Genomic DNA, 19972 nt, shown 5'->3' with positions numbered 1-19972 from the left:
TGAGGGGCGAGCTGTTGGATGCAATCTGCAATCTCAACAATAGATGCCGCTAAAATTTACACACACACACACACACACACACACACACACACACACACACACCACCTTTAAGCACTGGGATTCACAGAAACTGAGTTCTTCATTTACCTTCATACGGTGTCCCCTAATATTTAAATGAGTAAAGTGAGATAAATAATGATAATAATAATGATTTGCTAGCGCCCCCCCCCCAATTTACTTTTTCCATGTCACCTTTATATGTCAATTCTACATATATATTTGTTTTTGTACTCCATTTACTTAACACGAGGCACACAACAACACTCGGCTGTAGTGCTTTTGTTTCCCTGTAATTTAAATGTATATCATCATTATCTCTTGGTAAAAAAAACTCAGTTGTATGATAGGGAAAGTGGCTGAGCTGGCGAAGTACGTCATCGCCTCCCTGTGTTTGTCTTGTTCCTAATCAGTTTTTCATCCTGTTAGATTTTTACTTGGTTATCAACTTTTTGCTAATTAGTAGGTTTTTAATGTAATGAAGGAATATTGTGTTCCTGGTTTCTTCAGCACAAAGTTCATGAATTCGAAACCTAGGCAACATGCGTAACAATAAATACATTGAATGCACTGTTGCTTTAGATAAAGCGAAAAATGAAAATGGACCGAGACCATATTTGTTAAGTCAAAATTCAGGTTTGATCACTGTGCTTAGGTATGCTTGTCTAAACAAACTGATTAGAAAAAATGGACTAGGTTCTGAATCAGTCACACAAACTAGAAAATGTCATTCAAACTGTCAGAATAATACTGTTCCTTTAAATGTGGTATCCAAACATTCATAAACTATATGGATTGCAAGATCAATTCTGATATTGATTTGAAATGCGATCAATGAGCTTCTCACTATTTGCGCTAAAGATGAGATCATCACTCGTGCATGATAGCACGTCATGTGTCATTACAAAATGTGTGTCAACTCCCACACAGACTCCCCCAAAATCATTGACGTTGTGAATAACCCAAAATCAAATGATCTTCGGACACATTTTCTGTGTATCTTCCATAATTCGGGCATGGTATAGGCTTGTGACATTTATAAATGTATTAAATAAGCAGGTTGGTAGAAAACACAAATCTGTGACCTGTGACTTCTTTCTTTTTTGGGGGGGGGGGGGCAAGCATCTTTTCAGTAATTATATGGTCTCTGTGTTTCTTTTCATATACCTTGACCTCTCTTATAACCAGTTCTTTCTGTATTTTTCTTTTATTCAACTGTTATTTCACATTCTGTTTTTCATGTCAAAACTCTAATGTATGCTCCTCCTGCAACACAGAGCTGAGAGCGAGCCACATAATTACTAGTCATGCCCTGTGGCCTTTTATTTAAGCTTCTAGCTGCATTTTAACCCACTGACTTTTTTATTTAATTGTTGGATTCTTTCATGCATAGAAAGAAGTACCAATGGCTTTTGTTTGTTGCTTTACATTGTGATGTTTTGCAGCTTGACAGTGGTGAAATTTCATGTTTTTGTCAGACATATTTTTTTAGATAAAGGCCATCTCTAGGTCTACAGTTAATGGCAGCAATTTCAAGTCATGGACAGTGATCAGCACCCACTAATACAGTATGTTGTTTCGTGATGATTCCTAGTAGTGGTCGAACGCAGTCTTCATTCTGACCTATGGAAAGCATTTAAAGCTTCTTTCCCTTAAGATAGCTGTGCTGTTTGCTCTCAAAACCACAAAATAAATCAATGAGCTGCACGATCCGTCAATCCACTGTATTTCGCCCAGGGGTTTTGTTCGATTTAAGACATCACTTAAATTGAAGTCTGCATTTATTAGGATCAGCAACTTAATTTTAATGATTCATTGTAATGCATTGTGATTTTTAACCAACAAAATAGATTTATTTATATAGTTTTTTTTTACTTTGTCTTATTGTTAATAATCATCAAAATCTATAATTTTCCACAAAACAGATAAAAATAAAAGGAATATTCATTCTTTCAGTTACATTTTCTATCATTTTTGAGGAGGCTCAGCCCTTGTCTCTTCTGATGCTCTTATAAACTACTTCATTGGCACTTTGAATGCTTTACAGATAAATATAGAAGAAACAAGGGCCCTTATAAGGAGTAGATATATCTCACAGGCTTCTCCACATAAGGGCAAACTGATTCATGCCAGCCAAATGTCAACGCTCTGTTGATTTGGCTTGTCAGCTTTAGACAGCAAATCTGCTATGCACAATGTGCAGTGAGATAAGTGGGGTTAAACCAGTAACTTTGTAGGCATAGCAAACATGTCCTTGCATTAAGATTTGCATCTTGGCCATCAACATAGTGGTAAAATCAATGTAAATCACAGCCTCTTGTGTTTATTGTATTCACTTGTGATGATGTGCTACTGTATTTTTACACACATTGTGGATGCAATCAAATTGATAGCCTTGTAGCCAAATAGATGGTAAAGTATGTGCTTTATTTCCTAAGAAGGCCACTTAGGTAAGTTATCCTTGATGTGTCCTTGTTACGTGCAGTCTGGCATTTCTGTCGTCCATCCTTCATTCATAATGCTATTCATGAGTGTTCATGTTTTTATTCATATCCAGAGTTAAATGCACACAGTTCTAGCTGTCTCTTAAGTTTCCAGTTTCTTTCTTGCATTATTTTGACAAGGGTGTTTGATGTGCGCACATTATTCAGCAAGTACCTGTTCAGGTTCTGTCTTCAGACAGTCTTTCATGATTTATAGGGATGATATCACATCCAGTCTACTGTCCTTAGAGTCATTTTCCAGTTTATTGCATTCTGTTTATCCTGTTTATGTGCCAACCCTCGCTTACAGCACAGCACTTTACAGAGATTTTTATGTATAAAATAGTTTTAAAGAAAATATGATTCAAATAGATATTACAAGCATAAAGCATGATCATATCACATTTTACTTCAATATTGTGCAGCCCATGAGTCATCCCGATTGCCACCATGAGTCATCCCGATTGGCTCCATCCCTAACAGTTCTTGTCGTCTTGTAAACAATCTGTGGCTTCATGATTCCTCAATGTATCATGTCAGCAATCATAATTAAAATTACATCACTTAAATGAAAGATCAAATGTGTTGTTGCTTTGTCCAGTGCATCCTCTAAGAGAAGTAGCTGTGATCATATTGAGAAATGTTGTTTACGTTTTTTTTTTTTTTACCTAAATTGCTTTGTTAAAAAATTTATATATGCAGCAATATATATTTTTTCTACTGATTATTCAGACTAATATCTGCCGATACCAATGCTAATATCAATAGTTTGGTGGTTTTATTAACTTGCATTCACTAAATTTTAAAGATTACATTTTCTGAATGTTATTCATTCATATACAGTAATGACCATTAAACTAGTGATGTTTCTTTACATTTTCTTTACACAGAGCTTAAGTTCATTGTATTTTTCTGTTTTCTTTTGATTGACAGTATTTAGTATATCAACCATGACTACTGTATATGCCGATAGCCGAAAAAATGGCGGCATTAATGGCAGTTGATGCTGATGGTATTTTGTTTGTGCTTGTGGTCTACAGGAGGGCGTGGAGGTGAGGGTCGCTCGCATCTTCAATACCTTTGGGTCTCGCATGCACATGAATGACGGGCGAGTGGTCAGTAATTTCATTCTGCAGGCTTTACAAGGGGAGCCACTGACGGTAAGACCACTTCACCTTATTACGCGGTGCCTAGCCTTTCACCGATTATATAACTTGCCCACTGCGGCACCGTCTTCCTCCGTCTTTTTTATTTTTTTTCTAGTAATAAATCATTAATTTTTTTATGACCAGAGTAACTAAATGTGTCTGCTGCCTGAATTCAGTGCGAGCTGAACGTGAAGTTAAAGTAAAGGCTCACTGCTGCACGCAGATTCATAAGCGATTAAGCGATTAACCACAGCTCACGAAAGTGCTGCATTTAAACAATGGCCTCTAATTTAAAAGTCAGAGTAAAAATGTGCACATGTGCATTTATAAGCCCCTCCCACCCGGTGATACCAGAATCATGCCGAACCAGTGGGAAAATTGTGTGACCGCAACATCCCTTGCACACACAGTGGAGGTGTTCATCATACAACCCAGTTGCAGCTAGTTGATTTGGTGTGTTTATACTTTTAATTACTTACACACAGACATGCATAAATTATAAATGTTTTTCAGTTATGGGTCCTTTTGGGACTGTAGACATTTAGAATTGAAAACACGTTTTCTAACTCATTAGTCTGTTTGTCTTTTAAGTATGCACACCAGTCCATGCACCACAGAAGGGCTCTGGGGTCATCCATAAATAATAATTACCACCGGTCCATCTCAAATCAACATTATTGACAAAATCAACATTACTGACAAAATTACAGCTTGATTAGAAAATCTTAAAAAATCAATCAGGCAATCAGCATTTATTTCTATTTTACATTTGAAAACAACACAAGTTGACCAACGTGCTTCATACTTCCACAATAACAAGACACACTTACATTTCTACAATTATACACATAACTCATTTATATTATTACCTATACACAACAGAGTAGAGATGTTCAATAGAAAACTTTTAATAAAATTACAGGATATAACATGGAAAGGGAAACTTTTACATTTATGCATTTGGCAGACGTTTTTATCCAATTATGGTCCTATATGGTTATGGAGAATATGCCACAGTTGAGGGAAAGTTGGAATTTGTGGAAAAAAATGTAAATAAAAAAATCATGTTTATTATTTTTTTTTTTACAGTTGTAATAATAATATGTGATAATATTTAACCCTGGACCAAGGGTAAAATTTTATACATCAGCAGAAAGCTAAATAAATATGCTTTGAATTGATGTATGGGATGGGAATATTTGGTCAAAATACGACTATTTGAAAATCTGGAGTCTAAGGGTGCAAATATAGAAAATACATTTAAAGTTCAAAGTTCAATGAAGCCCTAGCAATGCATACTGCTTAAAAGGTTTGTTTTGGCACTGTCTACTGGCTTACCGCTGTAATGACGTTGTTGACTGAATGGGAAAATTGTAAGCTTTTACATAAAAACCATGGGAATGGGAAAATCCCAAAGAGCAGGTAGCAAGCAATAAGTAGTTGGCATAAAAGTGACTGGTTTTGTGGTCCAGTGTCGCTCGCACATTGTCATGATTTTTAATATATTTCAAAAATATAAGTCTGGAACTAGGGTAAAATTAAGATATTTCATGCATAAAAGATCTTTAAAAAACATTGTTCTTTCCAAGATTTGTATTATGACATTGGGACACAAAAGCATCTGTACAGGATGTAAAAAAAATCCATATATTTACACATGCTTGCTTTTTCTAAAAAACCTTAATGCACATGAAACGTGTTGAATTTATAATTTCATAATCACTTTGTAGCAGTAGTTCTCGTTTTGATTTGTTCTCTGCACCTTCTGCACTTTTACAGGTTTATGGTTCAGGGTCTCAGACGAGAGCTTTCCAGTATGTGAGGTAAGAACTGATATAACACATTCTGAAACAAACTTATGTTTCCTTTAAATGAATTGAAATAAATCATGTTTTGTACCTTTTAAGAGACCTTACTGTATGTGTAGCATTGATGTCTAAAGATCAGCACACGGGCAACAGCTAAATATATTTAGGGTGTGTATCAGTGTTGTTTTTGGCAGCCCTTTTAGTTTTAGTCTTAGTCTTTTGGACGAAAATGCTTTTTCGTTTTAGTCACATTTTGGTCAATTATAAACTTGATTGTTTTAGACAAGTTTTTGTCGACGAAAACACAAAAAGGTTTAAGACAAGTTTTAGTCCATGAAAACACAAAAAGGTTTTAGTCCAGTTTAAGTCAATTTTAGTAAAAAAAGTATTCTTTAACAAATTAATTTAGGTAAAAAAGTGTGGCGTATTTAATACTATTAAAATGTGCATTAAGGTCTTTGCGTTTTAAGTCGGTGTGCCTTTTGCACATGTCATAACAAAAAAGTTGAGCCTGATATACCCTCATGTTGAGTTTGTGTGTTACAATGAGACCTCGCTTATAAAGTTGAGAAACGTGTGCCATGCCTTGTTACTTAAATACACCACAAAAAGTATTGGAAATGGGCTTAGGTTTGACAAGTAGATACATGTAAAACCTTAAGCTTACCATGAAATTTGTCACAAGCCGAATGTCGAGTAAAATTGAATGTATCAGATATATTAACAGCGTGAATTGTTAGTTACCTTTAAAAAATATGAGCCTTCGGGTGCCACTTGAGGTTGGTGGTATTCTTCCCACCTAGTTTGTGGCCACATTTACAGTCGTCTCCCAATATGAATTACGTTTTTCTTTCTGATGGATTATACTGAAAGTATGTCCATAAATCATCACGTCGTTTCCGTTTATTGGCGTCACCACAGCGGTCCTTCGAACTCGCCGCAGCCGCAGGTGTGTTGTTGTTGTGTGAAATCTGGTGCGCGTGTGCAGCCGGGTGGTGGCCGTGGGTGAGACTATTGACCCAAAACAAGAATAGGAAGCGGTAGCATTGCTGATACTTTTTGGCTAAAAACAGACAGATTTCCTGAAAATTGGCAGAAATGACATGAATTGTGAACGTCAGACTTATAATAATTTTCGTTCCGTCTCGTCGTCTCATCAACGAAAACTCGAAAGTGTATCGTCATGTTTTCGTCATCTTAGAGACATTTTTAGCTAGTCGTGTCATAAAAAATTGGTGCGTCAACGAAATCATTTCGTTATCATCATCGTTGACAAAAACAACACTGGTGTGTATCAAGAAACAAGCAATGCATTTTCGTTGGCTAAAAGGTGCAATGTTTAACTTTTAGAAGGATCTCTTGACAAAAATGCAATTTAATATACATATACAATATTATTAGTGACCTTACGTAATGAATATTGTTTTTATTAACTTAGAATGAGCTGTTTTTGACTACATACACCGTAGGTCCCCTTACATGAAAATAGTTGTCATGTTTCTACAGTAGCCCTAAACAGGCAAACTGTTTAACAGAGCGTGTTTCGTCCATACGTTGTCTCAGACTTCGAAATGTTTGCCGTGTGGCAGGTACCGTAGCTTCTCATTGTGTTTCGTAATTGAGGTTGGTTGCAATTCGCAATCTCACCACTAGATGTGAAAGACGAAAGAAAGTTTCAGGTTCCATGCGGCCATGAACAGATTTACGCAGTGTGCCCATATGTGCCTTTTATATTTGATGTTGATGTCACCATTAGTTTTGTACATTCAGTTTTCTAATCTTATTGTGCATTCAAATAATAAAAACCCATCTGGACTCTGTTCCCTACTATTTGGCCTCGTCTTAACGAAATAAACATTAGGAAAACAGACCTATTTCAGTAAGATTGATCTTTGATGTTTTAAGAAAAGCTTGCTTTTGATGGAACTACTGATGCTTTATGGTTATGGCATTGGAGATATTTCAAAGGCTGAAATCTGTTTTGATTTAACAGACTGTTTGCATATAGACTGATAATGTGTGCTTTATTGGATTAAAAACTGGCATGAGATATGGTAGGAAATATGATTAAAATCCAGGTGGTGGTTTTCCCAAGGTTTATTTATTATGTTTTCTTTTATTATTTGTGCTGGGCATGAATTCTGTTCACTTTTCTTCAGACCTGACTTTTGTAATATCTCCTCCTGATTGTCAAGCGCGTTTGTTCACGCACACACTTTTCATCATCGATCCCCTCCAGGGATACAGAAAGGAAAACATGATCTTAAAAGAAATGATGGCACTGTTTGTCGAAGTTCTTCTGAGAATTATTTAATCAAATCATTTTCATATGTGTGGCTTTTATTCTGGAAGACTCATGAGGTCAGAGCCATCATGGACTATGTAAAGCTTCCCCGTCTTGGCAGAGCAAACACTCTTATGTATGTGCAAAGTTCATTTAATTTGAATCATATTCACTACAGCATTCTCGTTTTCACTCTTGTGGCTTTCTGTGGTTGCAGTTAAGCGTCAGATTCTTGGAAACTCCATTCAGCTTCTCGCATCTTGTTTACATGCACTTTGTTTATGGAGTCGTGTCTGCTTTCTTGAGGCTGGACAGGCCATTAAAATTGTGACTCATTCGTTAAGCATAATAATTCACATTAGCACGGTGCAGTGCGAATCATTTAAATCTGATAGGACTATAACTAACTTTATCTACAGTATATCTAATGTAATATATGCAGTTACAACTTTACAACATACCCCTCAGATTAGTGCTATTTGATGTTCAGTCTTTGCATTTCTCTGTGGTTTAAGTGAAATACATTTTTCATTATGCTGTAGTTGTTATTTCATATAAGATGTGAATTTCAGCTAATTTAAGATTTTGTCCTATTAAAGGTGGTGTTTGTTAATTTTAGCGGCATTTAGTGGTGACATTGCAAATTGCAAGTAACAGCTCAACCCTAAATTACAAAACGCGTATGGTTGCCGCCACAAGACAAACATGTCGTTGTCTGAGATAATTTAGGGACGAAATGCGCTGTGTTGAAAAGTTTGTCCATTTAGGGCTACTGTAGAAACATGGCAGCGACTTCCATGTAAGGGGGCCCCGATTTATGTAGATAAAAGCAATAATAATAAAAACAATACTATTCATTATTTAAGGTATTTATACACCACTTATAATATAGTTATGTACATTATATTGCATTTCTGTCAAGAGATCCTTCTAAAAGTTACACAGTGCACCTTTAAATTATTATGTTAACTCTTTCCCCGCCATTGAGGAGTTTTCTTGTCAATTAAGATAAAACATTTGCATAAAAAACGTTGAATTTCCTGATTAATTTTTATGTTCATCTGAAAAACCGATTATCCACTAGATGACAACTTACCCAATTTATGAAAAAACTAAAGCCAAAACATTATTTACAAATTTTAAACTCTGTGTATGTTTTGATAATCATTTTGAATCTGATCTCTAACAAAATTCCTTCACAAAAATGCAATTATTTTAGCTTTTTGGTTAAAATTTTTTAGTTTTTAAAGAAAAATACCCATATTTAAGAGTTTATAAGCAGAGAAAAAAATATAGATAGGACATTTTTCCTGTTCTGTTTGTTGTTTATTGTTTGTTTGAAAGCAGAGGGTCTGTTCTTTCATTTGATATATTTGTATTTTTATATATTTTTTAAATAACATTTGGCGGGGAATGAGTTAATCCATTGACCCCCCCCCCCCAAAGGTAGAAATAACCTGAGATGAATACAATTCGATGGATGCACAGAACCCTCTTACCCAAAATGACTGAGATGTACTAAATAAAGCGTGAAAGTAGTTGTGCAAGTAGTCTATTGTCCCTGAGCCTTGTGAAGGCCAGAATATATTGTCATTGCATTGAAAAGAATACTGTTTAGATAATATTTTATATTTTTTATTCTTAAATGACGTAGGTTTAGTTTTAGACGTGGCTTGTTAGGTAATGTACATGCTGAGACTGCACTGAGAGACATTTACAGTATACAGGCAACGTGACTTTAGGTAGAGTTTGTGTAATTTCCCCGTCCCCTTCTCCCTATTGTATCTTGTCTCCTCTATAATTTCTGTTATTACAATGGCATAAAAGGACACACAAGAATGTGAAATGTCGATAATGGATATGGGGGATGTTCTTGTATGCTGTATACGTGCATGGTTGCATGCTTCAAATGTTATTGACAAGCAGCAGAAAAGACAAATTTCACAGACAGATTCACTTACTTGAAACTATACTTCATCTGATTTATATCAAGTAATTCATTCAAATTAGAATTTAGTTCGTGTTTATTTTATCTATAGTTTTAATCTACAATCTTTAATTTCCTTCATTTACGAGGAAATGATTTAACAAATAAAACAAACTGTCCATTAAAAGGCTTTTAAGTCAACTGTTCCATTACTTTTGAACTCTTTTAAAAGGAGGAGTTACATAATAAACAACTGTAATATTCCTAAAGCCCTCATGCAGTTTGGATGTGAATCACCTTTTACGTACAGTAAAGCTGAGAGTGTGCATTTTAAGCCAATATTCATTATATGACTGCAACCGGAATACATTTTGAAAAGCAACAAAAATAACACAAAATGTCCCTCTGTTCCAATACTTATTGAGGACACTGTATATGTATATGTATATCTTCAGTGGCAAGAAAAAGTATGTGAACCCCTAGCTCCCCTAACCCCAATATATCTCTGTCTAAAACATTAGCTATTTCTGAAAAATTGTACTTCGCCCCTTGCTCTCCCCTATGAATTATGTCAAGAGTGGCTTTGTAAGAAGAGTGTTTAGCGATCTTTTCACTTCCAAAAATCTTAAAAAGATGTTAAGGATGTCGGCTGATTTTTAAATGTTGCTTGAGTTCTTTTCTATGCTTAAGAGTTTCCTTCATCTTTTGCAAAACAACTTTCGTTTTAAGAGATGAACCCTGATCCCTTTTCTGCATCATAGAAATGTTCCTGATAATTTTCATGTTTTTTTCTGTCAAGTGCTGTACAAATAAGAGTAGAAGAGTGCTCTTTGTTGCTGAAGGCAAACATTTTCAATGGCCCTCCATCACATAGTACAATAACAAAACAATAGTAATAGTAATGATGCACCACCAGTGTAATATTGTCTCGCCACTGTTAACACTTCGGGTTATTGCTACTTTAAGACGATTACTTGTCATGTTGCTAATTTGTATGTCACAAACACATTTTGCTTTACAGGGTTTAAAAGAATGTCTGTTGCTATATAGGGTTGTCAGCAGAAATATTTTCTTATTTCAAAGAAGTGAAACCAAAGGAACATGTCGCTTCTCATATGTTACCAGGGTCAGTGCCCACACCGTTCAAAGAGATAACTTTTGCTGCCCTGCTCCTTATCCCTAAGATGAAGATAGGAGCGTTATCTCAAATAAGCTGTACACACTTAGGGCAGATAGACCAATATAATTTATCTCACAGCATTACTAGACATAAATGGGTCGATAGACATCCATCTGTATTCACAGCATAGAGGAAACTCCTGGAACTAATGCTTTACACGCAGCTTAAAGGCACAGTCCACCCCAAAATAATATCATATATTTTACTTTAAGTAATTTATAAGTGTTAATATATTACATATATTATAAATTGCGTAGTATTTAAAAAAAGACATTTTATTTCCTCACCCTACATCTATACGCTAATCTATAGTTTGCAATACTTAAAATACAGTTTTCAGTACTTCTTGGTTCAACAATTATTTCACCCAAAAATAAAAATTATTCACAAAAAATTGTGTTGCTTGCTCGTGACTCGTTCCGCCCGCGTTACGCCACCAGGAGCTCGGGTTTATTCGGAAAGAATTGGTTAAGCTGATCTGTCTTTTATAAATCTGATAAAACTTAAGACTTTTGGATGTAATACGACTCTATAGGTACTCAAGATTAACATGAGATAAGCAGACACAGCGTGTGTTATGTGAACTTTAAGTGATCTTTAAAGACAACTAATTCTACTAGAACTTTTCTAAGTTAAAAATAATTTTGGTGTCAATCTCAAATATGGCATCTAACCAATTTTACTCAGAAACTAATTATGAAAATAAGCAGACAGAATATTAATCATTGTGTCTCACTTAATTTTACAGTCTGTACAGCTGAATGGTTTAAATGTCTTGGGCTTGTTTTTCTGGCCTCGACAATGACTAATGCTCCTCCTCACCTTTAAATTACATCGAACACTTTTATTTACTGCAGTCTACATGGTTGTCATCGCCTCTTTTGACACATTTTGTGAACACTTTGCAATTTATCATTGTTTGTTTATTGATCTTTATTTTTTACATTCGCCAAGTGTCTTGTCCTTATTCCTTTGAACTTCAACTTGATTTATTTTCACAGTAAAGACATTTTAGACCTGAAATCATTGAGAAATGTCTGAAGTTTGCCTTTAGTAATCCAGCAGTGACAGATTGACTAAGGTTTTAGCGACAACAGTCAGTAGCGTCTTGTACAGTTATGCAGCGTTATTGACAGATTTGATCTTTGCAAATATTGATCAGTCCTCCAATCCAACAGCACATAACTAAGTTATTAACATTCATTTTCCTTGGAGAAAATGTAGATATCCTCTAGCAACAACACACCATGTTTTTGCATAATTTCTGCAGACAGAATTCTATAAACTTACATTAGAATAAAGCATAAATAGCTCATTTAATGATATACTAGAACATGTCATAAACATAAGTATTGGTCAGGTATGATTTAGTTTTGTGAGTTGATTCTAAAGGCTAGCATCAATTTGTCGGTTTTCTGTATCATTAGCACCCAACATAATGACACGTTAGAATCGAAACAATACATCCATATGGTGTTATTCACACGGGGCGTGTTCATTCGTGACAAATGAAGGGTTTTGTTCAATTAGCCTGTCATTGTGATGGGCTGAAATAAAAATTCTGGGCTGAATCTGGATACACTTGGCCAAAAACCGAAATTAAACAAACACTTTTTTGAAAGTACCACACCAAATTTGAATGAAAGTAAAACAATACAAAATATTTTTCATTGTGATATGCAATAGAATCAAATTTATCAGCTTATTAAATGGGTTTAAAGATTCAACCAGAAATCATTCACACAGCATGCTGATCCCAGACAATCCAATAAAATTGCCAGTGTGCACTATTGTGTCAATGCATACATGTCCCGCAATTGATTCTGGGATCGTTTCTGTAAAAGAGGACCTAGTTACATTCACAATTATATTCACAAAACACAGCCTGTGTGAACAACACGCAAAAACCAAGCCGCAAGGAGCAACACAATAAGTTATCTCTTTGACACGGGGGTTTTAAATGCAGACAAAAAAAAACTGGAATAAAGCAGAGATCAGGGACCTCCTCACTATCCTGCTGAAGCTGAGATCATTCACCAGCATAATAGAACAGCACGTCACGCGCTCCTTTATCATCTTATCATAAACTAAATGAACACATGTCGTTTCTCGAGAGAAATCTCAGAAAAGAAGCAAACTTTAGACGCTGATGAAAAACGAATAAGTGCAGGACTTAAATACGTCACGTGTCCTTCCAGCAATTAGAAGGAATCCAGGAACGCATTTTCCGTGTATCCGTGTGTGAAAAGGGCTTTAGTAAGTTATGAGAGAGAGAGAGCGAGAGAGAGAGAGCGAGAGAGAGCGAGAGCGAGAGAGAGAGAGAGTTAAGGCAGTGGACACCTCTGAACCTGAGAGATATTGTGTGATTGGTTAAAGGTTGCTAGGGCTCTCATAGCGCTTAGTGCACTTATTGACATTAATAACGGCTAAATGTCCTCAGTCGTTTTCCAATAAATCCTGATGTGTCTTTGCAATCGTCATTACTCACAGTCTGCATCGTGTTCACTTAAGGACTGTGAATAAAAATAACAGCTCTTGTTATTGCTTTAACCTCCGCAGGAAGAGTTTATTTGGTTTTGTTGCCCTTGCTGTTGATGTGAACTCTTTATTAATGATGTCATTTTTTTACTGTCAAAAATAAAATGGTTTCTAGCTGTAACTGAGTTCTGGCTAGAGGGGATACAGCTATGGCCAAATCTCACGTTGGGTTTAGGGCTAGGTTGGGGGTAGGATTAGGATGAAAACATCCGGAGAGATTTCAGGAGATTTTGTCTGTAGCTGTATCCCTTCTAGCCACAACCATGTAACTGGGATATCTAAATATTTTGTGCCAATATGTACCTCTGAGGTACTAATATGCACTCTTTAGGTGCAAGGGTGTGCTTTTTAAAGAGGACCGACCCAGTGACAGCCAGGGACCATTTTTTGACTGAATTTCAATTGACCAGACAAATTATGTATACTTTCTCATTCAGTGTGATTTTCCTTGTGTTTGTTTTTCTATAGTGATCTGGTGAATGGGCTGGTGTCTTTGATGAACAGTAATGTCAGTAGTCCCGTCAACCTGGTGAGTTTATCAGTTTGCCTAAACTTAATAAGCCCTTTTAATGTGTGTTCTTACGGTCAGGCTAAATCGAGCATAATGGAATTAAACAGAAGGCGTGATAACAGATGGATTAAGTCCTTTCGATGCTCATGTACACATTTGGGATACTGTTATGTATACTGTACTCACAGACTCCACATCTGATTGGTCCATAGTTTTAAAACTTACTGACTGTCAAAAGTTGAAGTATTTTTTTCTCGCCATGACTACATTCAGTGCCAAACAACGCCACCTTGGCCAACAACGTCCATCTGACATCTGTACATAAACCAACATTTAAAAATATCACAAGTAGTGTTTATAAATCCCCAAGTGTTCATATTCTGTTGACTGTCACATATTTCCACATTTAAGAGCTATTTCACAACAATCTGTCTTCCTTTTATGAGACGTCCGATAGCACTTACCCGCCAGACAGACATTGTCCCGAGGGTCAATTGCTTGGCCATAAATCAGAGCCGAAACTAACTCGAAGGCGATATTTGATCTCTCTCTATCTCTATATACTTATTGATCTCTCTTCCTCCAAACCTGTTCTTCTTCCTTAGGGAAATCCAGAGGAACACACTATATTGGAGTTTGCTCAGCTTATTAAAAGTCTAGTAGGTAAGTTGGTAAATTTCCAGTAAAATTGCACATGGACTCTTTATATGTAATTAAATGCCATGTCGACTCTCTCCCTAGTGAGTCGCAGTCATATTCAGTTCCTTCCGGAAGCTCAGGATGATCCACAGAGACGACGGCCAGACATCCGTAAAGCCAAAATGCTTCTGGGTTGGGAGCCTGTGGTAAGTTCTTGTGTTTTGTCGAATCTCACTGAAGATGTCTGAACCTTATGACATTTGACCACCCAGTGTCTTCAGAATGAAAACACAGATTTATTAAAGTGTTGTTTTGGGTATTCTGGTTACTATGGGATTGGATAATGACCACCTCTTTAAACTTCATAAGGCACGATTCAACTTTACTTGACTCGTGTCTTATATATATATCATACAAGTCTGTTTAGAAAGGATATGTATTGGGTAATATTATCTTGGATATTATCAGATTTTCACCATAACCATGAGATAATTCACACCCTTTACATTCAAAAACTGTACATTTTACTTTTTACTGTAAAATTAAATGTAATTTTTTGTTAAATCTATTACAGTTTTTAACTAGTATTTTTCCCCAATAAAATTATTTTTTTCACTGACAGTGGTGACATTGGAGTAAAAAAAATCTAAAGTTTAGTTTCATGTGCTCACGTGAAACTTTCATGTGCTCACGTGAAACCTTCATGTGCAGAATTTTTTTATAGTTTAGTTTCGCGTGCTCGCGTGAAACTATCGCATTCTAAGTTAAAAATAATTTTGGTGTCAATTTTAAAATATGGCATCTATCCAATTTTATCAGAAAATAATTATGAAAATAAGCAGACAGAATAGTAATCATTGTGTCTCACTTAAAAGTTAAAAGTTTAGTTTCGTGAGCATGCAAAACTAAACTTTAAAAAAAAAAAAAAAATAAAGGTTTTGCGTGAGCACATGAAACTAAACTTTATTTAATTTTTGCTCCATGTCCCCTCAGGGGCTCCGTATGTTTGTAACATTTTGACTGTTAAAAATTACATAACGTGTAAATATTTATAGACATAAAGTCTCTTCAGTCGGACTCATTCAGACTCATTACCGTATTTTCCGGACCATAAGTCGCTCTGGAGTATAAGTCGCATCAGTCAAAATGCTTTTTGAAGAGGAAAACATATATAAGTCGCACTGGACTATAGTTAAAGTAACATAAACGGTTATTTACACGATACACAATAGCATACAGAACATACCTGGGAGGCTGAATAGGCTGAATTAACACGACAAGCCAAATAAAGTTCAAAAAGGTCTTGAAGTCATTCCGCATCACTGAATCCATTGAATTACATAAATACAGGAGCAGCATAGAGTGGACTCTCGCGGCTGTAGACGGTAATAATTTCACTTGGTTCATATGAAATAATTTTGACTTATAAGTTGTAGTAGTAACTAAAAGTTCCAGTACCCACCAAACTATAAAAAAAAGTGTGACTTATAGTGTGGAAAATACGGTAGTCGAAAAGGTTCAGTTTATTTATACAGGGCTCCCACGGGTCATGGAATTTCTGGAATAACATGGAATTTTAAAAGATCTGTTCCAGACATTGAAAGTCAGAGACATTTTTATTTCATCCTAGGCATAGAATATCAGGAATGTTTGTTTGTCGCTTTTTAAATCAAAATGTAATCTGCTTTTTAAATTGGGATGTAAGGAATGCCTTTTCCGGGTCCAGGGCTTCACTCATTTCAAGTGAGACATAACTCTAAACAGACATTTATTGGCATTTTTTACTTATTTCAGGCATTTTATCAAAACAACAACAGTGTACACTACTGGATATTATCCAGGCTTACGGCATCCCAGACATAGGTCATGGAAATTCAGCTTTTAAGTCAGTGAAAGTCAAGGGAATTTGATATTTGGTTTAGAGTGGGAACCCTGTTTATAGATTTTAGGACAAAAATTTTAACCATTTGTGATCCTGTCAGTGAAATCTAGAATAACGTCTCATGATCCAATTCGGAGATGATGAAAGCATCAACGTTTAAATGATTTCACATAGATAGGCACTGTGACACATATTGATTTTTGAGCAGTCTAACGTAATGCAAATCTAAAATAACCATTTTACAGCTGACCACAATGTGGCACATCCAATCATGATTCAGTTACTGAACTCTCTATTGAATGAGATGCAATTTGTGTGTTTGCAGGTGCCGCTTGAGGAAGGCTTAAACAAAACAATCCAGTACTTCAGCAGAGAGCTGGAGCATCAAGCCAACAATCAGTATATCCCCAAACCCAAGGCCGCACGAATAAAAAAAGGCAGACCCAGACACAACTGATGAATTGTGTTCATCTCAGGGATGTCGGGGATACTGAAGGACTTTAAACATCCAGCAGCCATTTTACGGAGTGGATTTCCCACCCTCGATTAAAGATATGTCTGAGGGGAACATTTTTGATTTTTTTTTTTTCTTTTTTTTAAAGCACCTCAAATAGGGAGCTGCTCGAAAAGTTTCTTTTTCAGTCAAATGTGCCTCAAATTTACAGACTTTGCCTTGCACTTTGGTTTGTCAGTTGTCCGTCTGTCTGTTATTTAAAATCAAGCTTAGATCTCCATGTACATTTGTCGTGTGTTTACATCCCATGCCGTTTTAATTAATGTGATCTATTTTTTTATCAGTGTCAAAGCTAGCCGTGTCTTTTTGAGTGGATACCTCTTCCAGTGTAAAACTTTATTACGGCGATTTAATGATTTATTTAAAGATCTTGGATGTCTGGAGCAGGACACTTCACCCATGGAAGATTTGAGGACACGGGAGAGAGAAAAAGCTTATTTTCGCTTTAAACTTTGTGGTGATTTCGAGTCAGATCTGTTACTTTGTGAAACTTCGTACAGAACTTTGATCATTGATTTCAAGTGAAAAGGATATTTTAATAAAATATTTACTGTGATTTTCACTATGTTCCCTTATTTGTACCCGATTATGTTATAAAAGCCACTGTGTCTATATGCAAATTACTCCATATAATTCACATCCATCACACAAGATGTATTTACTACAGATGAGAGAATATACAGAGAATTTAAAATTTTATTCATTCAGTTGTACATCCACTGAATAATACATCACTGTTTTTAACCTGCTTCACATATATTAAGGCAGATTAAGTGTTAATAACCACAGAGTCATATTCAGTTCCCAGAAGCAGTAAATCAAGATTGGGAGACAAAGGTGTTTTAGTAGTAGTCATAGTTAACATCTGCTCCATGCCTGTATGATCCAGGTCCTCGTGGCCCCATGGGAGAGTTTTCGTCGTAGTGATGCTGACGCCCTTGGTCGTTGGATCGATAGTGGTCCATCCAATAGGCCAGATCAGTTTCAAGTCTCTGAAAGAACACCGCGTTAGTTTCTAAATTTGATTTATAAATGTCTCTACTGACTTATTAGACTCCTTTGTGCATTACCGTAAGGACTGTCTGACCTGCAAGGACAAAGAAACTGATAAAAAGCCTTGGATCTTTATATGTGTAATATAAAATATGATATTAAGACCATTAAAGTAGTTCACGAGTATTGATTTCTCACAAAAATACAAGAAAGAGCTAAAGTGTTTACTGGCATTACTGACAGCTCGATTTAGTACCTGTAAAACATTTTCCAGTTAGTACTGTATAAAACTAAATCATTTTTTATTTAATATTAAGTCAAATAAAGCTTTGAAAAAATATTCAACATCTTATTGAAAGATTTAGTACGATGTTTAATAGATTGACATGTATTTTACCATACAGATTATACTGAATGTAAATCGCTGCGTCCGAAACCGCCTACTTCCATACTATATAGTAGGCGAAATAATTATTTTCGCATACTATACTATGAAAGTAGGCGGTTTCGGACACAACGAATGATTGTGAACTTGGGTCAAAGTCTTGTTATTTTTTGTCATCAGGATGGCCTGTATATTGGACCATGAAGCCAAAAGTATCAGTAAACATATGAGCTTTGACCCGTTGCTGTGAGCTGTTAATGGTGCCGCCATATTGGGGTGGGCAAGACTTAAGGTCTTATTAACACAAGTGAACATGGCTGCGTTCTGTGTGTGTGTGGATTAAAATCCCAGTGGTTACATTTCTGAACTGATTTCAATGTTTTATGATCTTTGTGGATAAAAAATTACTTGACATCTTGGTGGTTTGAAAATAAACTGTTTTATAAAAGCTGTATCATGAAAAAGTCACGGCTGAAGTGCGTTGATAGGCCCGACGTGAAGCGTAGCCTCTCATATACCTCATTGGTTATTTAATCAACATTTATTTTTGATTTAATCTTGCATTTTGACAGAAAACAAAAAATACAGAGAGCATAAATTTACGTGTAAGAAATGGTGGAGGCGTGGACTAATTTGCATATTTATATAGGTGGTCCGAGCTGGGGTTTCTATGGTCGCAAGTTCTGTCATTACCAATACAGTTTAATGGTAACAACGACCATAGTTAACTAACGATGCTTTTGGGAAATGTACCCCTGTGCAGTTGAGTGGAGGTGGAGACTAATTAGCATATTTTCAAATCCACGGATACTAAAGAAGGGAATTACAAGCCGTTTTAAAAGCATGTAGAAATTACTGTAACAGGAAAAACGTTTACATATGATATTATGCACAAAGATGAGTTATAAGCAGTGCTGCCGATGACTTCTCTTCCGAGGGGTGTGAATTCAAAATATGTGTTCATTGCGTCATGTGAACCATGTGCATCATGCGTCATGTCAAAATACATGCCTGCTGCACATGAGTCTAAAGGTTTTATGATAAAAGAGACGCTCACGTTCACAAAATACTCGTAAGACACTCGACTCACTTAACACTAAACTCTGATTACACATGAGATTAAGAGAGTATCTGGCAAACGTGAGCGTATCTTTTATCATAAACCCCTTTGAAGCGTCTGCAGCAGGCTCATATTTTGACATCATGTGTGATGCAATTTTACATGACGCGCCGAACACATGGGCCCTGTCCCAAATGGCGCACTTCATGTGGACTTTCGGTCTCGTGGCCTTAAATTGCGTGTGCTCGCTTAGTCTATGAGTCCGTAGGGTGTCCCATCTGTCATTTTTACGCTCAGAAGTGTGCTCATCAGCGCCCCCCTTGCACCCTTGATATGGTCTTTGGCAAAGCCCGCACTGCTGCAGGCTTCACGCACTTTACCAACTCAGAAGTCCTTGCGAAAGAGCAATCAGATGACGGATGGGAAAAGTTTAAACTCATGGGCAACTTCTCTTCCTATTTCCGGCATGACACTCAAGTCTGTCCCAAAATATACTCTGGTGCGCCCTCGTGTATTCACGTCAAGGGTCCCATAAGATCTGCACTACGTGATGTCATCAAAAC

The 19972-nt window shown here is 36.2% G+C and overlaps 2 protein-coding genes across 2 annotated transcripts in view; one reads left to right on the top strand and one right to left on the bottom strand.

Annotated features, from left to right (window-relative positions):
• The window catches only part of uxs1 (UDP-glucuronate decarboxylase 1), a 60336-nt gene extending 42803 nt beyond the window's left edge, over positions 1-17533 (top strand). The window contains exons 10-15 of the mRNA XM_065292928.1: positions 3581-3700; positions 5468-5511; positions 13894-13954; positions 14542-14599; positions 14678-14781; positions 16783-17533. Coding sequence (XP_065149000.1) covers positions 3581-3700; positions 5468-5511; positions 13894-13954; positions 14542-14599; positions 14678-14781; positions 16783-16914 — 519 coding nt within the window. The 3' untranslated portion in view covers positions 16915-17533. The remainder of the gene's footprint in view (positions 1-3580; positions 3701-5467; positions 5512-13893; positions 13955-14541; positions 14600-14677; positions 14782-16782) is intronic.
• Positions 17534-17649: 116 nt separating this feature from the next.
• The window catches only part of LOC135782564 (cytoplasmic protein NCK2-like), an 85112-nt gene continuing 82789 nt past the window's right edge, over positions 17650-19972 (bottom strand). Inside the window, exon 5 of the mRNA XM_065292931.1 lies at positions 17650-17963. Coding sequence (XP_065149003.1) covers positions 17814-17963 — 150 coding nt within the window. The 3' untranslated portion in view covers positions 17650-17813. The remainder of the gene's footprint in view (positions 17964-19972) is intronic.

Source organism: Paramisgurnus dabryanus, chromosome 15 (assembly GCF_030506205.2).
Source record: "Paramisgurnus dabryanus chromosome 15, PD_genome_1.1, whole genome shotgun sequence".
NCBI classification, from domain to species: Eukaryota; Metazoa; Chordata; class Actinopteri; order Cypriniformes; family Cobitidae; genus Paramisgurnus; species Paramisgurnus dabryanus.
The sequence above is the reverse complement of the archived record's forward strand: the minus strand, read 5'-3'. Positions and strand labels throughout refer to the sequence as shown.